The sequence below is a fragment of the Neovison vison genome, chromosome 8 (assembly GCF_020171115.1).
Source record: "Neovison vison isolate M4711 chromosome 8, ASM_NN_V1, whole genome shotgun sequence".
NCBI lineage: Eukaryota > Metazoa > Chordata > Mammalia > Carnivora > Mustelidae > Neogale > Neogale vison.
Genome location: NC_058098.1, coordinates 129,257,836 through 129,280,111, shown reverse-complemented (window position 1 = coordinate 129,280,111; position 22,276 = coordinate 129,257,836). Strand labels below are relative to the sequence as shown.

Below are 22,276 nucleotides of genomic sequence, written 5' to 3'. Positions count from 1 at the left end.
AATGAAGTTGAGACCTAGCCCAGAAAAGTCATCCTTAATTTTCAAATGTCCTAAAATCATAAGATCAGTAAAATATCTTACACTACCCAAAAGTGGGTCTACTCCCAGACAAAACCGTACTTCCTAAAGTTTACTCTTTGTTTTGGTGGTGGCAGGTGTTTGTAAAAGTGACCTTGCAGCCAAACAATGTCATTAACCCTTTAAGAAATGTGTCAAATATGTTCATGTGTCTATATGGTCGATGTGTGTGAGGCCACTATTGCTACACTCTTAACAAGATGCAGGCTGGAGTATTTTTAGGAGATATGTTTTAGTTGCGCAGTCTGTAAGTCACAGTTGGCTTGCCTTCTCTGGCTCCTCTCTGAAGCTAAACTGATGCATTTTTAAATTATTCTTGAATCACTGAATTATTTAAGATATTTGTTTATCTGACAGCGCACAAGCAGGGGGAGCAGCAGGGAGAGGGAGAAGCAGACTCCCCACTGAGCCCCATGAAGGGCTCCATCTCAGGATCATGACCTGAGCTGAAGGCAGGTGCTTAAATGACTGAGCCACCCAGGTGCCCCTACTGAATTATTCTTGATGAACTCGTTAATACCAAATGATCTCTACATAAAAACACAGCTTGCTAACCTCATCATATAATTTTTCTAACAAACCATCAATAATTTCTGGCCTGTGATTCAAGTAATATCTTCACCGTAACTTTAAATAATATTTGAGTAACTGGACTAAAGAAATGCTTTCTAGTTAAGCCTGCATTGTATTCTCAAAGTACCAGAAGACCATGACAGTCTGAGTTTATTGTAATGGAAAATGTTAAATTCTATCTACCAGAAAAGGGTAATGGACTTTTTAAAAAATGACAACAGTAAATATTTAAGAGATTTATTAAAGCATCTTATCACAAAGATGGAAAACACATACAAATTAGAAACATGCAACCGTTATCTTCCACAGTCAAAAGTTAAAATGTTATGTATTGTTCCTGTTTTCATAGCTGAGAACTTCAGATCTTATAACCAACTCATTCACCCTGAATATTTAAGTCATTCTTCCTGAAAGTATCCAGGGCAGCAAATAGCCAAAATGCAAACTATTATATAAAGAAAGTGCAAAGTTAAAAAAGAAAATGTGTAGAGAATATCCCCTCCCCACCCCCCCATTAAAGGCAAACAATGGCACTTTGCTCTTGCTTAACCTAGATTGTCTCCAAAAACTATTAAAATGTATAGACTTAACAAAAAAAAAAAAAAAAAGACTTTGAATAGATGTCCAAAAGGCTTGTTAGTGTTTGAAAATAAATGCTTAAACAAAGGAAAATGTATTTTATATCAAACAAGTTTGAAGAGCCCTGTATTGCAGCATTCTGTAAAATAAACAAGACAAAAAGCTGGTATAGGGTTTATTGACAAAGGCAGAATTTCTTCAGGCAGGTATGTAAGGAGGCGGTGGCTCTTTCTCAGGCATCTTCACGGCCATTTCATAGGTTGGCAAAACATACTGAAGAGAGAAAAAAATTATATTGGACTTAAAGCGCCTTTACAATCCTACCTGGAATAATTCAGCTTTCAGATTTTAGCTGAAGAATTTGTGAGCTAAAAAGTTCCTGAACGTAGGGGTGCCTGGGTGGCTCAGTGGGTTAAAGCCTCTGCCTTCAGCTCAGGTCATGATCCCAGGGTTCTGGGATCAAGCCCCACATCAGGCTCTTTGCTCAGCAGGGAGCCTGCTCTCTCCTCTCTCTCTGTCTGCCTCTCTGGCTACTGTGATCTCTCTCTCTCTGTGTCAAATAAATAAATAAAATCTTTAAAAAAAAAAAAAGTTCCTGAACGTAGAGAGATCTGGTAACTGGAGGTGAGCGTCTGATCCAAGACCGCTAAAGACAGAGGGATGGAGGGGAGAGAGGCCAAATTTTGCTTCTGAACAGACCCTGAGGCTACCAGGACACCTTGACAGGAAAGGCAGGGTCCTCTGGCACCACAGTGTGACTGACAAAGTACCAGTGCCTCAGGGGCTGCGAAACTACAGGAAAGGAAGCCTCCGGTAAGATGCTGGATCCTGGACTTCATCAGAACCATAATCTAAATCAGGCGCTTCTACCACTTCTTCCAGGGTGAAGGCCACATCTGTGTAGGAGGGGCATTCCAGCCAAGTGACTCCAAGTGTGACAAGCTCGCCCTACACTTGCCACATACATTCTACATGTTGAAAACCAGGAAGAGCTAATACAGCAGCAACTAAAGAGCCCCTAGAAGTAGGCCTCCCCACAGATCCACAGAACCCATGACATTCATCTCCCCACAGAAAAATCAGCTTCCCCTTCCGACCGTGGGGATGTTTTCTGAAAGCAACACAAGCTGCAGACGATGGTACCCCATCCTCAGAAGTTCCAGAAGCCACGAGCCTGGCACGGCTCACAGGGCTGCCTCCTGTCTGATCTCCCCTGCAAAATGCAACCCTCCGGGAGACTCCGAGGAATGAAACCGAATGAGCAGTGCAGGCGGCCCGTCCCCCACGCACCCGGGTTTGCAAAGGGAAATGCTCAGTCCTGCAGATGAAAGCTCTCCATGCCCGAAACCACACCTATGGCACTGAAGAGGAAGTCAAGATCTAGGCTCTGAGAATCATCAATAATGGCTACTGACTATACTATAGGACAGACTAGACTAAAAGGTCACTCACCTGTGGAGGTGCTTCAAAGGCAGGGTACACGGCGATCTCTGGCAGGTTTCTGTTGTTGATATACTTGTAGCAGTTCCAAACGCAGTTGATTAGATATGCCTGAAAGAATGCAAACAAAATTTCCATCTGCTAGAAACTCAACAGACCACCTGCTCTAAAAAGTTAGTAAGCTGACGTATGCTTTCCCCCCGACGCATGCTCCGTGGAGAAGGGAACAGACATCCATCTGAACCTAGCACAGGCCAGGCCTTTTCCCGACCTGCTCACACTTAACTATTACAAGTTTCACTGACAGGATTTTCTAGAGAAACCAGAACGGGGGTTTTACTTCAGGTCTGGTAACCACTGTGCTGCAAAAGAAATTCCATCTCTGAACCTTTGGAATTTTAACAGATTTTCAATCAAATCATGAACTACTTCCAAAAACATGATGTTCCTTACACTAGGAAGGATCCTGGCATTTCCAAACACTCTCTGGAAACAAAAGGGAGGACATCCCTCAGATGCTACCTTTACTACTATGTCAGAGTAAACACTGTCCCCTAACTGTGAACTCTAAGGAGAAAGGGCAACAAAAAGGCTTAGACAGTGTCTCAGTCCAACTGGCTGCCCAAACATTTAGTCAGCAACTCACCTTAAAAATGATGAACAAGGCAAAGAACACAAGAACAATGAAGAGAAGGCAGCTGGAGTCCAATGCCAGGAGGTCATCTTTGTAGGGAAAATCAGGCTATAAAACAAAGCCGGGGAGAGGAGAGGTGAACAAGCAGACTAGAAAGGATTTTTAGGGCAGTGAAACTATTGTCTGACACCACAGTGACTACTTTACGTCACTACACACTTGCCCAAACCTACACAACGTACAGCACAAGTAAACCCTCGAGTAAGCTATGAGCTCTGGGTGATGATGACATGTCCGTGCAGGCCCATCACTTGTGACAGATGGACCACTATGGTTTAGGATGTGGACAGTGGGGGAGTGGGAGGTGGGTACTTTCCATTCAGTTTTGCCGTTAACCTAAAACTGCTCTAAACCATGAAGTTTATTAATTAAACACATACACACAACTTGCACTTCACCAGAGCCTAGAGAGCATCTTAGAAATACAAAGAAAAGGCGCCAAAGTCAGAACTGACTTCCAATAAAAACTTACGAACAGAACTTAACTCATGGTACCTTTAAGCGTCATCATCACTAATGCACGCCACGGAAATGTTACCCACATCTGAATACTGCTGCTCAGTATACTGAGCTCATCTTCTCTTTACTTCTCACTATTCTACATCTTTCTGGCCTTTGGAAATGCACTATCTCCTGTATACAACTACAGATTAGTCCCTGAGTCACCAGGTCAGGAGGTGCTAAGACTTACCTAAGTTTCATGGGGTCATTTAATCCTACCTCGGGAAATTAATTTTTCTAAAAGCCAATCATCAGTCTCAATACTCCTCAGAAAGGGGCAAAAAGAAGGCATGCCGCCGGTTATAAAAGCACGCAGACTTCTGTGATTCACTGCAGACATAATGCATTCTACTGTGAAGGGTCAACTTCATTTACTCAACTATTTACTTAGCATTTATTGTGTACAAGTCAGTGAGCTGGGTTTCAGAAGGGCATTATGAAATAATAATTAAGAATTTAAAAGCCGGCCAACAGAGAAGGAACTTGCCAGTCTGAGAGACCAAATGACTGTAACAGAAGAAGAAACAATTGGGGTTTGTAAACGAATAGTAAAAAAAAATTCATTCTATGTTCTCCTTTAAAGCTCATCTAATTTTTGAAAACACATTTTTTAATGGAAATGTCAACACAAAGGCCCAAATAATTTTTATAAAAAAGAAGCATGCAAAAATCCCAAAGGACCAAAAAAAAACGAAGTACCCACACACCAACTCCAAACCCTAGCTAAATGTCTCCTTGGGACAAAACTCTGCTTTAAGACTTCATTTATAAAGAGACAAAAACTAAATGGGACCAGCTCATGGGGAAATGCTATGGCTTTCATTCAGGTGGTTTGCAATTTTTTAGCCAGACATGGCAAGAGAGATCTAGAATGAGGAACCTTCTGACCACAGCCAACCAGGACACTAGGCCCTGTCCCCAGCTGCTTCTCTCCAGCTCATCACATGCTGCTTTGCTTCCCCCCTTAATCTATGTGCCAGCCACCATGGTCATGGTCACTATGGTCACCTTATAGTCCGCTGACTACACACAGAATGTTCCTTCCCACCTCGAGGGGTCTCTGTGACCTGGAACATCTGCTTCTGTATCTTCCCTATCTTCATTCCTACTCAGACTCATGAGTGCAATTCAAGTCTGGCTTCCCAGCCCACGTCTGACACCCCGTGACACCCACTCACGCAGCTCACCCTTCTCCTTCACAGCCTTTTACCACTGTTTTAATGCAGTAACTGTCAATTTTCCAATTCCTTCACTGGTTCTACTGATATATCCCAAAAATGCAGCAAAGTGCCTCATATGTTAACATCAAACATCTAATGTTTTTGGAATGAATGAATGATAAATTTGGTGGTATGCAAGATGGACTAGGCAGGAAATCTGGAAGCAGGGAGAAAATTCGTACAACACAGCACTTTTGAAATGAACTTTCATTTATCTGGACTCCAGGCAGCGAGAGCTCCCCCCAGCATCTCAGCATCCAGCCGCCGGAGCAGTGAACTGTGTCGGTGGGCATCTGTGCTTTACCTCAATTTATTCTGTGCCTCTGTTAGCAAGGCGTGCCCTCAGATATCAGAGAAGACTGAGAAGAGTATCTGGGGGGTCTGAGAAAACATTTACAACACTTCAGCTTACTAAGGGGTTCACGGGACTGCTCCACCTCTGAACAGAGCGAGAAACCTCTAGAGCCAAATTATGATACCAGTATACTCAAAACTCAAGTTGACCTACTCCTTAGACTCCATGACATCCATCTTTAGAGACTTTTAATGATGCAATAGCCAAATGCTATAGTAAGAGGGTATTCTACCTGCATCTTACTGGTTTCAACATGGTACTTAAGAATAGTAGTCATTATTTAAAAGCAGTTTTTAAAAGTAGGGTAATTAAAATAAGAATAGTACCTAAAGTGGACTCAAAATTTCTATTTAAGTATTTTACTTAAAGAAAAAACACTAGACTAGCATACACACTTACTAATTGATCCAGATACTCCTTGATTCTTGGCAAGTAAGTGAGAGAACTGACAGCAACCAGGCAACTGAGAACGAAGTCAAAAAGCCGGTAACAGAAGAATGGAATCAGCCAACCCACTTGATACTGAAGACAAAAGAGAACAACCACAACATCACAACACAAATATGAGATTACTAAGTACTACTCCGTAAAGGTCAAACTCGAGAAGTCAAAAATATAGGATACTTACAGAAATTGCTCCATATACCAGCATTGAACTGATTATAAACATAAGAACAGAGACGGCAAAAAGAACACAGGCATTATCTAAGAAAACAGAAACAGAAAATCTAATTAAGCTACTTACATAACAAAAAGAACAAGACTCTTCATGACAAAATAACGTTTTAAAGCTAGCTTAAAAAATTCGTATTTTTAGGATGAGCTATGAAAATATTTAAGACCAAGTCATGTTAAGAAAAAAAATCTGTCTCGACATTAAGTAATGATGCTTGAAGAATTCATGACTTTGTTTTTCCTGTTTATTAAATTGGCTATAACTCACTGACTCTTATCATCAACCACTCAGCTAAGGAGACAGATCTCTGCCCAGGGTCTAAGAGTCTGAAGGCGTGCGAACTGAGAATTAAAATCCAAAGTGGCAAGTGCTACACCAGAAACAATTGGCTTTCCCTGGGGAATCAGGAAAAAAATACAAAGAAATGACACAAGCTGGGTCTTGTGAGCTAAGCAGGGTTCCACGGGAGGGAAAGGTTGGTACTTGCTTGAAAGACACACATGTATTAAACACAGAGCATTACACCTGCCACCTCTGGCCCCAGAGAAAATGCACAATCAGAAATTCAAGGTTCTCCATTAACCTCCTCTCCCCCATCCCAACATGTGAACTCGCTGCTTCTCATTTCTTCCTCATGATTTCTCCACTACTTTACAGGCCTTTTCTTTGTTCCCCACCTCCCTCTCAAGTTGTCTGCTACCTCTGCATTATCCAAGTTCATTAACCGCCTCACAAACCACCAGAGTAAGCTCAACAATACTAAGTCACAGTCGACTTGAGTTTCTTAGCACAGATCTAAAGTTAATTCTTTGACTCTGGATACAGATTAAGAACCAGAAGGGTACTAATAATGATGGATAACTGAGTAACTGCTGAATATTCCCACGATTAGATAACTGTCGTAGATCATCTTGTCACTTGGCAGTAGTACAAGCATCATCGATACCTGGCACTAAATTAGGTTAAGAACAGCCCTCTTCACATTTTTCTAGAGAATACAGAGTATCCTCCAGATGCCCTTTAGCAAAACAGGGGAGAAATGGGAGGACAGGTGAAAAATACATGTAAGATACTGAGAACAAGAGACGCTCCGCTCAATAAAGCAAACAAAATATGAGGGCTAAAGACCCAGATATGAACCTCAAGTTTCCAGCCACCACCACATTTAAGAAGCTCCTCCAGGGGGCCCCCAAGTGTTCACCCATTAACAATGTGAATATGAAGTTAAATTCTTATTTGAAAAACAGGTTGCATATGTTGCAGAAGCATCTCATCCCATATTGTTTAGCTGATTAAAAATAACTAACCATGAACCTTTTTATTTAAAATCAGCCAGCAGGTCAGGGCATCTGGGTGGCTCAGGAGGTTAAGTGTCAGCCTTTGGATTGGGTATGATCTCAGGGTCACGGGATAAGGCCCTGCATCGGCTCCCTGCTCGGCAGAGAGTATGCTTCTCCTTCTCCCTCTGCCGCTCTCTCAGCTTGTGCAGTGCATGCTCTCTCTCTTCCTCTCTCAAAAAAATCATCTTAAAAATAAAGACAGGGGCTCCTGGATGGCTCAGTTGGTTAAGCAACTGCCTTCAGCTCAGGTCATGAACCCCAAGTCCCGGGATCAAGCCCCACATCGGGCTCCCAGCTCCATGGGGAGACTGCTTCTCCCTCTGACCTCCCTCTCGTGCTCCCTCACTGTCTCTCTCTCAAATAAATAAAAACGAAAATAAAAATAAAATCAGCTGGCAGGCCAATGATCAGAACTTAACTTGCCATTATAACACTAGGTCATGGGAAAGTCAACTTTCCACTTCCAAAGAGACACAAACTACCGTATGACTAAGTATTATGCATTTTTATACTGTCAAGAATAGAGGCTCTGGCAGAACTGTAACCAACACCAGTATAATAACGATGTGTCTAACTCTCTCTACGGCAGGCACAGCACTCACACAACATGCAGGAAACCTGTGACCCCATCCCGGCAGCTCAAGCCAAGGCGGCCGGTTGTACAGTCCTCCAAGAAGGTCAATAGCCATGAATCTTTTTCTACACCTTGATTTTAAGAGAAACACGTGCTGACACTGCATGCTGGAAAAAATGCTGACATTAGCAGGTTGTGCATAATTTTACGGCCTAAGTACAAAATAACGGCCATTAAAAACTAACATTTTATACATTATTGTTATTTTGGTTTTTTTTTTAAGTTTTTATTTATGTATTTGACAGAGATACAAGTAGGCAGAGAGGCAGGCAAAGAGAGAGGGGGAGGCAGGCTCCCTGCTGAGCAAAGAGGCCAATGTGAGGCTTGATCCCAGCACCCTGAGATCAGATCATGACCTAAGCCAAAGGCAGAGGCACAACCCACTGAGCCTCCCAGGTGCCCCAGTTATTTTGGTTTTTAAATAGAAATAGACTAACTCAGGAAGAAAAAACAAATGCCAGGAAGGATGTTTCTAGTAAGTACTCAGTATACCTCTTTTATGACATTTGACAACAGAAGTAAAGGATTATGTATCTGAAGAGACAATCAGTAGACTCATTAAAATAGCATTTAAACACAGTGTGAACAAATTTTAGTGTTTTCATACTACAATGTCAACAGCTGGCCACAAAACTCTACCTGAATCCTAGAACAGCAGTTAGCCCTCTGGACAGTGAGTGAATTAACCACCCAACTTGTTTTAAAAACAACTTGATACATTTATCTGAGAGGATCACAAATGTAATGAAAATCAAGAATTTATAATAAAAACCAATAAACCTAAAAATATAACTTGGATCCTGTAGCATTACAGACATGAGTACTCAGAAAATTTTTCTAAGGTGAAATTTTAAACATGAAAAACTTTGCACTGAAAAGCTTGAGGCAAAATTTTCTGTTCAAATATTAAATTTCTAACATTTATTATATGAAATCTTTTGTATTTTTTATTATTTGAGAGAGAGAGAGATCATGAGCGGGGGGGAAGAGCAGAAGCAGCAGCAGACTCCTTGCTGAGCAGGAAGCCAAAGGCAGTACTCAATCCCAGGACCGTGGGATCACAACTCACGCTGAAGGCAGACGCGTAATGGACTGAGCCACTCAGGCACCCAATATAAAATCTTAACTAGAATTTTTCTGCATGTGTATTTCAGAGAAAGATAAATAATGAAAATGCTATCACAGAATAAAAATGTTTAAAAAGGTAATTTCCATGAACATCTTCTATTTTTAACTTCAACACTGTCTTCCTTCATCCAAATGATTGAAATATTATTTAGAATTGTGACCCCGAGCAAAAGATAATCAGCAAATTTTCCAATAATTCGTATTTCCTATTTTCCTGTAAGCCTATTTGTTCCCATTTTCTACTATACTTGCCAGCTGACCTTAAAGGCTTACAAGTCTTTTTGTAATTTCTTCTTACGTCCACAGCACTGACAAGAATCAAGGTATACAATGTATATTTCTCAAAAAATCTTCTAATAGTCCGTAACATTTTCTGGCCAGAAGTGCTCAATTATAATTCTCACTAAGCATGTTTGAAAACCCCACAAAAAATACTGTTATGCCTCAGCAAGCAGAATAACTTAAATACAATTTAATCAATCCTCTAAATAATTTTGTGTGTGTATGTAATTAGCAGGAGATGTTTTCAACTAAAAACGTACCAGCCATTCTCTCAGATGAATAGTAATTGCCAATGACTTCATACTGAATGTTGACAGCTGGCATTGAGTTTGGATGAGTTACTTCCACAGTCAGCAAAATTGCCATCAATAGGTTTATCACCTGGAAAGATAAGATATTATCAATTATATTATTAATCAGGGAACAGTCTTCACCACAATCTTCAGATGTCTTCCCGTGTTTAACTGTTCTAGTTGCAGTAACAAAGAAGAAAACAGTAGCAGACTGGTGCACCTGGGTGGCTCAAATGGCTAAGCATATGCCTTTGGCTCAGGCTATGATGTCCATATCCTGGGATCCCAGCCCCACCTCCGGCTCCCAGCTCAGTGGGGAGCCTGCTTCTCCCTCTCCCTCTGCCTCTCCCCTCTGCTTGTGCTCAGTCTCTCTCTCTCAAATGAATGAATAAAATCTTTAAAAAAAAAAAAAAAAAGAAAAGAAAAGAAAAATAGTAGACTACCTACAGATAAAATATGCAATACCACTCTAAAAATAAGTATTTATCTTAAAGTATAAACTTAAATATTTCAGAGAATAAATGTCTTCACTGAACCTGTATTAATAAATAGCAAAACAAAATGGCAAAACATTTAAAAGGAATCATTACAAACTGTTCGTATTCAGTCATGTATTTATTCACACACCAGTCTCGGAATTTTCAGGCTGGAAGAAACTACAGTTCACCCAACATCCTTATCCATCAGATAAATCTAATACCCATCAGTTAAGTAAACAGTGTTCCATCAGATAACCCTCACACTCCTCTCCAGTATGTCCTATCTAACTAGAGAAAACGATTTAATTTCCTCTTAGGCCTGACTCAAATGCTTAAAAACCTTTCCAAGATTTTAACTAGGTCATTTTCACTTTCACTTACTGGCCTTAATTCTATCCTTTAAAACAACATGCTCCCCTTTTTCAGTAAGTGCTCCCCTAACACTTAAGGGGAGCTGATGCAGGACTCCAAACAATCTTTGCTAGAATAAACATTCAGGTATTTCAAGCATTTCTCTAATGGTTTAAGCACTGTCCAGCTACCTCACTACCTCCTTTCTGCTCTCCTCTGCACACATGCGCCAGTTTGTTGCACATGCCACGAAAATGAGGTAAGATCAGCTGGTCAGAGCACCGAGATCTCAGTTCCTACAGCCGAAGTTAACAAATTTCAACTAGCACAGCCTGAAATCTCAATGGCTCCATCAATTTTTTGAACGTCATGAGAGAGTTAACTCCCCCAAACCCTTAATTCTTTTTCACACTTGATCCTGCTAAGCTACCACTGGAACCTGTACAGGTAGATAGATTCAGAGGCCCGAGCATAAGCCCTTACACATCTGCAGTGGAAGTGGAATTGCACTGTACTGTATTCTTGCCTGTCAAGATGTTCTGGACCTAGATTTGGACACCCTACAGATTTCCTATCTCTTTTAGCTTCCAGCATTTCAAAATATGATCAGTATGTATCCGTATCTCCAACTCAGTCACTAGTAAAAGAGAAGAGGGCCAAGCACAGGAGGGGGCCAGAGGTTGTCCTCTTCGCATTAACTAGCAATCTCTGAATAAAATTCTTTACCACTTTCAGAGAAACATCTTGAGTTTTTGTCAAGCTTCTTGTTGAAATTCCATCATAATATCTGGTGAATTTTCCCAATCTACCACGGTCTAACTCTATTTAAAGAAGAAATCATTTATGCCTCTAGAGGTTAGTGAATCCCTGCAGTATCCCAGGAGGCACCCTGTCCCCGAGGTGCTCAAGAACAGTCCCGTTAATGGTTCAATACAGAAAACCACCTTCCCTGTCTCAAAGTCCACAGAACCCATCCTCTTACCTCTGTGAAATCTGAATATGATACTTTTAAGAACATTAGAGCCTTATCATCAACAGTACTTTAAACAAACTCTGTTATGCAGCTCTCCCCTGTTGTCCTGAATGGGAAATAACAGTTTCTCAGTTGAAGGCACTTTACATTCTCTAAGACAAGCAACCCAATTTCTATCATTCAATAAGATTAGGAGATCTACACAATGTCGCAATATTGAAATCAGAATCAACTGACATTTACTGAGGATATACTATGCAGCAGTACCGCAGGCACAGATAGCCACATGTATCACTTCACTCATTCTTCACAACCTCTACTCAAGCCCATCTGCAGGTAAGAAAACAAGTTTCAGCAAGTGAAAATAACTTGTGATAAATTCACTGAGACAGTAGAGGACAGAGCTAGGATACAAACCTGGTCCTTTTTAAGACAACCTGCTTTGGAGCGCCACATGATCACTTATACCCATTTTCCTAAGCAACTCCTGTTTTGAGGTCTCTCCAAAAGAAACTATTATCTAAAGTTATAAAATGTTCATAAACTTTATTGTCCAAATAAATTATGTTCAGTAAAAGCTCAAAAGCAAGGTACTTTATCCTTCAACTCCTGAAAGGCCTTACCAAGGACAATCAAAACTGCAAGGAGGCTCCCTGGTTGAAGGCTGATTTTTTCCAAATTCATTGCAATGGATTTTGGCTACCATGTGGTGTATGAACAGGAGTTCATCCAACTAGGTGAATTAGTTACTGAGCAATTAGATTTATCTACTGAAACCTTATAGATTCTGTATATGAAAATCAGTGTGAAATCAATTCAGCAAATTATCTGTGCTAACAATAATATGGTCATAGTTAAAAAGCTCTGCACAGTACAGAAAAAAAAATTCTCATTTCAAGAAAAACACAAACTCAATGACTAAATGAAGGAAACGACACAACCAAAAATATTTAGGAGTTTAATCTTCCCTTCCTAAATATAAATAAATTCCATAAATAAAATATTTAGGAAGGGAAAATTAAACTCCTAAATACTTTAATTGCATGTAGGACTTACAAAATCTATTTTCTCTTACACGGATAAGCCACAGATTCACCCACTATTATCTTCTTGTAGTATTAGTGACAATTCAAACTTCTTTTCACTGTCACAACCCTGAGTATTAAACAAAAATCACAGCTCTAATCAAAAAGACCAAGAAATGATAAAATAAACTGCAGTGTTACTTCTTTATAAGCTCACACAATTTGAATCTTCACTGAGTTAATCATATGCCATTAGATCACTATAATCATTAGAACTTCAACTTACATTTTAAAGCATTAGCCTGGAAAATCCTCCTTGTGATCTGAAACTGAGCACCCATCCGGTGCTCGTATTTAGGCCCTGTGCTATCTACTTTTGATTACAGTCGATATTTCTAAGTTCCACAGAGCATTTTTCAAAAAATCAATTTTACGGTCTTACAATGTAAAATTCCTGATAAAAGATTTATTTCTCTGCAAATAGCATTTTGTACAACTCCAGAATCTTTATTCCCAGTTGATTTTTTTTCCTTTTATTTATTCAGGAAAGAAAACAACAATGTAATTAAAATAATGATTAACTTCTAAACCTCATAATACCGAGATACAGAACACAGCAAATATGTCAATGGCATGGGCTATGGACATACCATTCAATGTGGAAGCAGTCCTGTTAAACTGGGTCAAATTATTTGATTTGCATTATTTTTGCAAGCCTCCCATACACCTTGTATAAGTAAACAAACAATTACAAAAACCAGTTGCTTAGATTTTACTTGTTACAAAGGAACAGTTATCAGACCCATGAAGTACTCCGCCTCCAGAAAGGAATTCCTCTTTGCTTTCTCATCTCACTGCCACACCCATCCCAGAAGATTCTCCAGGAGCTGGTTTTTGTTTTAAATCATTATTCTTTAAGTTCCCACGGTATGTTTTGCCACAGCCCAGTATCTGCTGAGACTATAATTAAAACAACGTACGTGCTTCAGGGCATCCTGATAAGGGTCTCACAGGCAGGAAGAATCTTTACTGCTAGTCACTGAAGCATTTTCAGCAGATAAAGATCAAAAAGGCGATCTCTATAAATTGTTAAATGTTTCACACACATATAAACCTTCTGTTGTTTACTGGTACGTGCAGTTTCAAATGAGTTATTCCTATTACTCTGGGGAGGAGACAATTATTATCTTACAAAAGTGCAATGAATACTTCACATGTTCTAATTAACAAGCTAGCTACTATACACATTTTATAGAGTAAGATCTATCGTCCTTTTCCCTCAAGGAGAACATCTTGTGGGGGGAGAAAAATAAAATAGTAATTGTGTAATAAGTGCTATTTAATAAGCTCATACAAGTGGTATGTAAAACTTTTCCAGGTATACAGTGAGGAAATCCAATCTCTCTAGCTGGGAAACAAGAAAAGCTTCAACAAAACATCTGAGCTAACCACTAAAAAATTAAACAGAATTGGCAAACTGTTGTTAGTAGTCACAGTTAGGTCATGAGGAAATGGGAGATGTTAATACTATCTCACTGTTCTTTATATATGCCATATTCTTTAATAAAATTTTTTATAAAAAGTGACTTGAGGAGGCGGGCGCCTGGGTGGCTCGGTTGGTTAAGCAACTGCCTTTGGCTCAGGTCATGATCCTGGAGTTCCGGGATCAAGTCCAGGATGGGGCTCCCTGCTCAGCAGGGAGTCTGCTTCTCCCTCTGACCCTTCTCCCCCCTTCTCATGCTCTCTCTCCCTCTCATTCTCTCAAATAAAATCTTTAACCAAAAAAAATTTTAAAAATGACTTGGGGGGGAGGGAGAAGAGATAGTACATGCGAAGGTACTGAGGCACAAAAAAAGTGTGTCTGAGGAAAAATACTAACTTCGAAATATAAACAGGCTTTACTCTTATTTAAAGTAACAGGAACAAGGGCAGGAAAGGAACAGAGCTTGAGAAGAGCTGTCTTCACTTCTCTCCCAGTTATAAGCTTCAGACTATGTCTGAGACATTCATGAAAAAATAGCCATATATTAAGTCTTTTCAAGACCTAAAATTATTACAAATGTTCACAATGTATTCTTGCAACAGGACATCAACCAAGGAGGACAGTCCTACAGCCCACTTATAAGCCTACTTTCAATTACTCAATGAACATCTGAATTTATACTATGTAACAAACTTGCCTAAAATCATCTTGCTGAACAACAGAGAAAACAATTTGAGGAAAGCCAGCATTTACACTAGAGTTCATTCTGAAATGCTGTATTCCTTAACCAGGGATTATGCTTCTTTCCAATCTGAAATGCCAAAGCTAACACTTCGGGGCTGGTACCTCTCTGGTGCATAAAACTGGCTGCACTACTTAATATCACAGAATATTTTAGTTCACCGCGTCCAGTGTTAGAATGGCCTTAACACTAGACCAGCTGCCGGAAAGCAATGACACTGTATCAGATACCTTCACTGATACAGTGTCTTAGGCCCAGCAGGAGGGAGGGCTGCCCCCCTCAACCCAGGTTTCAAACAGCACAGAGGCAATCTAAAGAGGATCATAGGGGCGCCTGGGTGGCTCAGTGGTTTAAGCCTCTGCCTTCGGCTCAGGTCATGATCTCAGTGTCCTGGGACTGAGTCCCACATGGGGTGCTCTGCTCGGCAGGGAGCCTGCTTCCCCTCTCTCTCTCTCTGGCTACTTGTGATCTCTCTCTCTCTCTCAAATAAATAAATAAAAATCGTAAAAAAAAAAAAAAAGAGTGGGGCGAGTGGGGCGCCTGGGTGGCTCAGTGGGTTGAAACCTCTGCCTTCAGCTCCGGTCATGGTCCCGGAGTCCTGGCATCGAGCCCCATGTCGGGCTCTCTGCTCAGCGGGGAGCCTGCTTCCTCCTCTCTCTCTCTCTGCCTCTCTGCCTACTTGTGATCTCTGTCAAATAAATAAATAAAATCTTAAAAAAAAAAAAAAAGAGGATCATAAATATCCTCCCACCTGAAACTGAGGAAGCAAGGATCCTTGACAAGGTAATGGAGGAGGGAAGTGGCATTCTATCTCACTCAAGCTCTTATTACTTCTGTCTTATAAAGAAGCTTCCAGCAACAAAATACACTGTTTGGAAAAGTCCTCTTTGTTTAGAGGTATTATGCTACACTTTTGTGTAGGTGGTCTTGTTCTCTGAAAGGTTACATGCCTTCCCAATCAGCAGAAATTGTTTTTTTATATTGCTGTGGTACTGAAGCCACACTTTTGAAAGTCACCAGCAAAACCAATGGCTTTTTCCCAGTCCTTCATCCAATTAGAATCTGAGGTTACGATCACCTTCTCCGAAGTTTCATTTTTGTGTATGTGCTCCAAAAATCACTGTAATACTGTATCTTAACGGCAGATATTTTCAAGACAAGAACATTTGAGATCCTTTGTGTGGCAGGTTAATAGAAATATAAAAGATAACAAATGATCCCTGTAATTCATTCTTTTTATATGTCCACTAAAGACTTTTACACTGCAAATATCAGTATGTTCCTTATGTAGGGACAGACTGATTTTAGAAGCTAACTGTTCTGCTAACCCCAAACTCTATGCAACAGAAGAACGGCCTCCTACTAAAACTGTGAAAACTAAAGCAGGGAAAAAGGGAGAGGTGTAAAACGTTTTCATATCAAGTGCCTCCAGTGGAGCATAAATGCCCTTACTGAAGTTTTTCTCCCTGCATTTTGGGTTTTGCTGTATATAATTCGTATTTTTTCCTGCTATTCCTTTCCATTTTTATAAGCTGAGCCCACAGCATTAAGAAAAAAAAAATCTGCCTAGAAAAGACTGGAAAGAAATACAGCCAATTATATTCAGATGGTTGAAATTGGGATAGTGGTTATTTCCTTCTTGAGGAGGAGTTAGAAATCCTTTGTTCTGTGAATGGAGAGAAGAATCTGAGAACAAAAAGATTAGGTTTACAGGTAAGAATCCCAGCTGGAGGACACAATTTCTCAGTTCAGTAGGAGGGAGGTCATCTTCTAGAGATGAGGGAGGCGTGGTTGAGGAAGAGGGCTGAGGATCCTAAAGATTTGAATGATTCATCCAGGGGAATGGAAGGCAAAACTAAGGACTAACAAAAGAAACTAAAGACCCAAATCCTGAGCAAAATGGAGAGAAACCGAAGTTAGAAATACAATGCTGTTACTGCCATTAACTGATTAATGTCCAATATTACAAATCAGTTAAAATATAAAAAAGGGAATTTTTGAGGAGAAATCTGATACAATTATACCAATAAAATGATGCTTCTGAATATTAAATATATTAATATAAACTAAGAGCTATTAAACCTAGAAACAAGCAAATAAGCCTACACATTCAAGTTTTGTTGTTTTTAATGTAAAACAAAGAATATAGAGCAATAAAGCAAAACTGTAAAACAAATAAAACAGAGTGGTCAGAAATAATCCCCTGGTCAGACGCAGTCCCCTGGGGGTCAGCCAGCAAACAGTATCTGCCAAAGTTTATTCTCATCAGATGTTTGTTCAAATGGTAATGACTTCAAGACACTGGTTGGGAAGTAATGATAACAGAGAACCGCAAAAAGAATGTGATAAAGCCTTTCCCTCTTTTTTTCTAGTTCACAGAAGTTAACAGAAACCACACAGTACCATTAATGACACAATCCTTCATGCCAAAACAAAACAGCAAAAAACCCCTACAAAAACAGGAAAGTCACTGTGAAAGCAGACAATGAAGTCAACAATATGAGAAGTTTGTCAAAGCTTCAGTGAAGTCATTATAGCCTAAAGCTATCCCACCAGTCAAAAATTAGCTTCAAAGTGTAGGGAAACTGGAGATGGTGTAAGAAATCTCAAAAACAAAACCAATAACACTGTCCATTTGGTCATGACATAGAATTACATAGATCTTGGAACCCAGGAAATGCTAGTATATGTGGCCAGAACAGAGAAGGCTTCATTCAATAAAGGTCTCTTAAAAAACGGAATAAAAAGCGTCTAATGGGCAGGAGTTAGATGCACCAGGAAAAGGCAGATCGAGCGTAAATCCTGGCAAAAGGCACTGCCTCCAAGAGAATCTCCAGATTTACAACAGAGGCCTTTCTGCCTCCATCACAAACACCCGGGAACAAGTCAAGACCAGGAAGCACAGACAACTGCGTTACTGCTGGATCTTTCGATTTCCTTCCAGGCAAGACAACGTCGAAACCAGGCTGCACTTCTCAAGGTCCATTTCTAATTGTTTGGTACGGGGGAAAAAAAAAATTCCAGGGAGCATAGGTGGAAGAGTGTTCTGATCCCGTGATCAGTACAAAAGGGACCGAAATCAGGTAGTTTCCAGAACTCCCCACCAAATTCCAGTATCCTCATCCCTCCCACCTACCCCCTACTCTCCATCCCCTCCCCCGCCCGCCCACAGAGCCTCTGCTTCTCCCCACTCCGATTTTCTCCTCTAACTGGAGCTAAGGAACAATCTCCCCATTCCCACCCACCCCCACTCCGATTCCTGGCCGCAGTCCCTTCTCTCAAAGTTACAGCACCCTAAAAAGAGACTCCCTTATGCCTTCTCGCCCCACCCAACACCCCGTTTTCAGTCCCACCCCTCCCGATTAACACTCCCTTCCTTTCAGACCCGGCTCCCCCACCTCCCGCTCATGCGCATTCCCCTGAGCCCCAACCCTCCAGCCCCGCCCGCCCTTACCATGTACCAGGTCCCCAGAATGATCGTCCCGGTGCGGACATGGCAACAGCCGCAGCACCGGGTGCTGTAGAACCGGTCGCTGCGGCTCCGTTTGAAAGTCATGGACACCATCGGGAATCTCACAAGCTTCGTTCTCGGATGGGCCCCTAACAAACGCTCTCCGCCCAAAGGTCGAACCCAGATAGCTGTGCCACAGTTTCCAACACCAAACGACGCGTCTTCTAGCCCGCCCCCGGCCCGGGCCCCAGCCAGCTCCTTCGCACCTGCGCACTGAGTGCCGAGCGGCGCTCTCGCGCGACCTCGGTTTACCCCTCTTCCTCCACCCTCTTCGCGCACAGGCCAATGGGAGAGAGGAAAGCCGGGTGAACTCGGCCCCTGATTGGAAAAACTTGGAGATTGACAAAACGTCACGCCCAATCAGAAGCGCGACTCGCCTCAGGGCTAAACGATCCCCGCCTCTTCTGTGAGGGCAGGGGCTGGCTCGAAGGCCTAGAAAGGTTCGGGGTAACCTGGTAGTTTACCATCCCTAGGACGAGAGCGGCAAGAAAAGAGGCATTTAATTGGTAGAGGAATAGACGAGATGGGCTGGTGGTAGAAACGGGCACGAACAGCTTTCTTGAGTGATGTCCGCCACGTACGGCCTCGCCGGCGTCACGGGACCGAGACCGCTCACGTGACCTTTGCGCGGAGCTCGATTATTTGGCGGACCGGGGGCGGTGCCAGTAGAAAGGGGCGGGGCCATCCCGGCTAGGGGCCTTCCTGGCCAGAGAGTGGAGGTTGGGGGCTTGTCGGTGGAATTAGGTTTAGTTTTCCGCTACTCCCTCACTTTGAAGGCTTCTTGGTGGGAACAAAGAAATACCACCTAACTCAGGCAACTGGGAGGCAAGAGGATTGAGGAAAAGAAAAGCAAAATAAAGTGGAAGAACTGCTTAGTTGCTGGGTTTGTACCGGTAAGAGTGAGTTTTACTGGGAAAAATTGTGAAACACATTAAAATGGACCAAAAGGTTACTGGGTGACGTCAGTGAAAAAACAGTCTGACACAGCTTTCTGGGTATCCTGATTCTATGTGAGCTGTCCATCTATCTTTGTAGAACTCTGTACAGCTCTGTTGTAGGTAGCTAAAAGCCACAAGAAATACTCCAGTCCGTTGGCATGGACATTGAATCTTACCGCTCTTTGCAGAAAGTCATTTTGCATCTATTTGCAAATTCATCTTCCGCTCACAATTTAACAATATGAGTACTTGAAATTCTTCTTTAAACTGGTTCTGCTATGATACTGGTTTGCTCATTAAGTGAGCACGTGTTCATTTTGTGTATCTATGAGACTCATTAAACTGCTAAAGGGAAGTAGAGGAGGGGACTGGCTACTGGGGCGAAATGGAAGGGTCAGCCTTCACAGGCAGAGGAACTACGCTGACATGGAAAATTATGAAACAAACACCAAAAACCTCAATAGACTGGATAAACTCTTGATCGAAGTCATTTGAAGAGAAAATTAGAGAATCAGAAGATTGAAGTGACAAAGAGACCCAGAACTCGGCACAGAGAGACAAAGATAAAATATGAGCAGTGATGACACGGAAGGTAGAGAAGAAGGACATACAAGCAGATTCCAGTCCCTCAGCTAAAAACTCCCACCCCAACTGATATTATTTCATTACATTATTTTAATTTGATCTTTCACACCAGAGTTTATGGTTAAAATGTGTTCTGTATTAGCCTTCTCTGTCAACTTTCATTATAGCACTCTGGAAGAAGACAATTTTTAAAGACTTCTACCAAGGAGACTCTGACTGCCAGTAAAAAGCATTTATAGCAGATGAATGGATCTATAATGCAGTATATTCATTATTTCTAAGAAATAAGAGGATTAGTTAAAAATTAGTTTAAAGCCCCATTAGTCCTCACTGGATCGTTTCATCAGTTGTGAGCTGGAAGGTGTGAATTCAAGTTAGTCTTTCCCCATCCCCTTCAATGAAGCAAAAATCGTTTTGACGGGAAAACGCTCCTTAATAAAACAATAAAAGAACCCAGTTGCTTCCCTTGAATGTTCTATTGAAATATCTCAAAAAGCACTTCATTTGTTCAAAAGACACCCTTAACCATCTCCTCAAATGGTTCTTTCCTTTGAATTCTTTTTTTTTAAAGATTTTATTTATTTTATTTGACAGATCACTAGTAGGCAGAGAAGCAGGCAGAGAGAGAGGGGGAAGCAGGTTCCCTGCTGAGCAGAGAGCCTGATGCGGGGCTTAATCCCAGAACCCTGGAATCAAGACCTGAGCCGAAGGCAGAGGCTTTAACCCACTGAGCCACCCAGGCTCCCCTTTCCTTTGAATTCTTGATGTCATCTCCATTTTTTTAAAAGTCTGTCTTGGCGTATTTCATGGTCATGTTGAAATGTTTGCCTTTTAATGACACAGCATAGTGGCGGCAAAACAAACACAACTACTTTATAGAAACAACTTAGCAACCTGCCCAAAGTCTATGGTTTGACAGAATTCTTATTTACTTTTACGTTAATATGAATAGTACTCAGTGAATTTCTTTTTCTTTTTTTTACGATTTTAAAGTAATCTCTACACCCAACATGGGGCCCAAACTTACAATCCCGAGATCAAAATTTGCATGCTCTACTGACTGAATCAGACAGGAGTCCCTCGATGAATTTCTTATCTGCCCAAAAGAAGTTTAACAGAGAGGAGAAAACTGCAATGTTGAATTCTGCTTCACAGACTATTAGAAATCGATAGAACATTTAAGCTGTATTATAAATCAATTCATTTGTTTCCCACCCCAAAATTGAGTTTTAGTGTAACAGTACCAAACGAAAAGCAACAGTAAAAAACAACCTCTAGCAAATTGAATATCTTTGCGATCTAAATATGTTCTAGAAATTCATAAATAAAACACCACAGCAGAAAGAGAAAAAATGGGCAAAGGCTATGGATGGACAATTCACAACCAGTGACAAAATTTCCTAAGAATCATACAGGAAAATGATATAAAAAATTGAAATTAAATATTAATGAAATATTATTCCCCTCTTTGTTAAAGGAATATAACTTGAAAAAATAATATCCTGATCTGATGATATCATGAAATTAATACTTTTGTACATAACTCATAGGATTGTAAATTGGCACAACCATTTTGGAAAACTCTTTGATAGTATGTATTAAGAGCCACAATAAATTCACATTCTCTAACCAAGTAATGCCATTTCTAAAATCTATTCTTAAAGTCTAAAAAATGAGAGATCATCTGCACAAAGACATCCTTTATCATCTTTTATCATTATTTATAATAGAAAAAAATTAGAAACAACCTTATTGACCAGTGATAGTTTAGTACATTATGGTATACCTATATGATGAGATACTCTAATGTTTTTAAAATTGTAAAACAAGGAAAAATATTTATGATATAATGTTAAGTGAAAAGAGAATACAAAATTGTCTATACTGTGTTTACAGTAATACTAAACAAAAACCAGAAGTAAATATATCAAAATGAACACCAATGGCTGTTAAGCTGGTAGAAATTATGGGTTTATGATATTCCTTTTATCTAATTTCCAGTGAATGAGTAAGAGAGTGTGTGTGTGTGTGTGTGTGTGTGTTTGGTTATTGAAAAAGTTCATTTTATTTTTTAAAAAGATCTTTCTATATTTATTTATTTTAAAGAGAGAATGAGGGGGGAATAGTGGGGCCTTGGGGAGGAGTGCAGGGACGAGCAGAGAGGGAGAGAGAAGGAGAAAGAATCCCAAGCAAACTCCTCACTGAGTACAGAGCCCAATCTCATGATCATAACCTGAGCCAAAACCAAGTTTTGTTTAAGTTGGATGCTTAAACCAACTGAGCCACCCAGGTACTCTGAAAAAGTTCATTTTATAATATAATGTCAGGCAACCTTAAAATACACTAAATTATTACCTAGAGTCTAACTTAGTGGAGAAAAAAACAGTTATAGAATA

General features: G+C 40.6%; 1 protein-coding gene across 1 annotated transcript; it reads right to left on the bottom strand.

Annotated features, from left to right (window-relative positions):
• Nucleotides 1-874: 874 nt before the first annotated feature.
• On the bottom strand, nucleotides 875-18,579 carry LAPTM4A (lysosomal protein transmembrane 4 alpha). Its single transcript, XM_044262022.1, has 7 exons — nucleotides 18,301-18,579; nucleotides 9,761-9,881; nucleotides 6,069-6,145; nucleotides 5,840-5,962; nucleotides 3,317-3,412; nucleotides 2,683-2,781; nucleotides 875-1,503 (listed from the first exon to the last, which is right to left on the bottom strand). Exons 1-7 carry the CDS (start codon nucleotides 18,409-18,411, stop codon nucleotides 1,429-1,431), a joined length of 702 nt encoding a protein of 233 aa, XP_044117957.1. The 5' UTR covers nucleotides 18,412-18,579; the 3' UTR covers nucleotides 875-1,428.
• Between the last annotated feature and the right edge of the window lie 3,697 nt (nucleotides 18,580-22,276).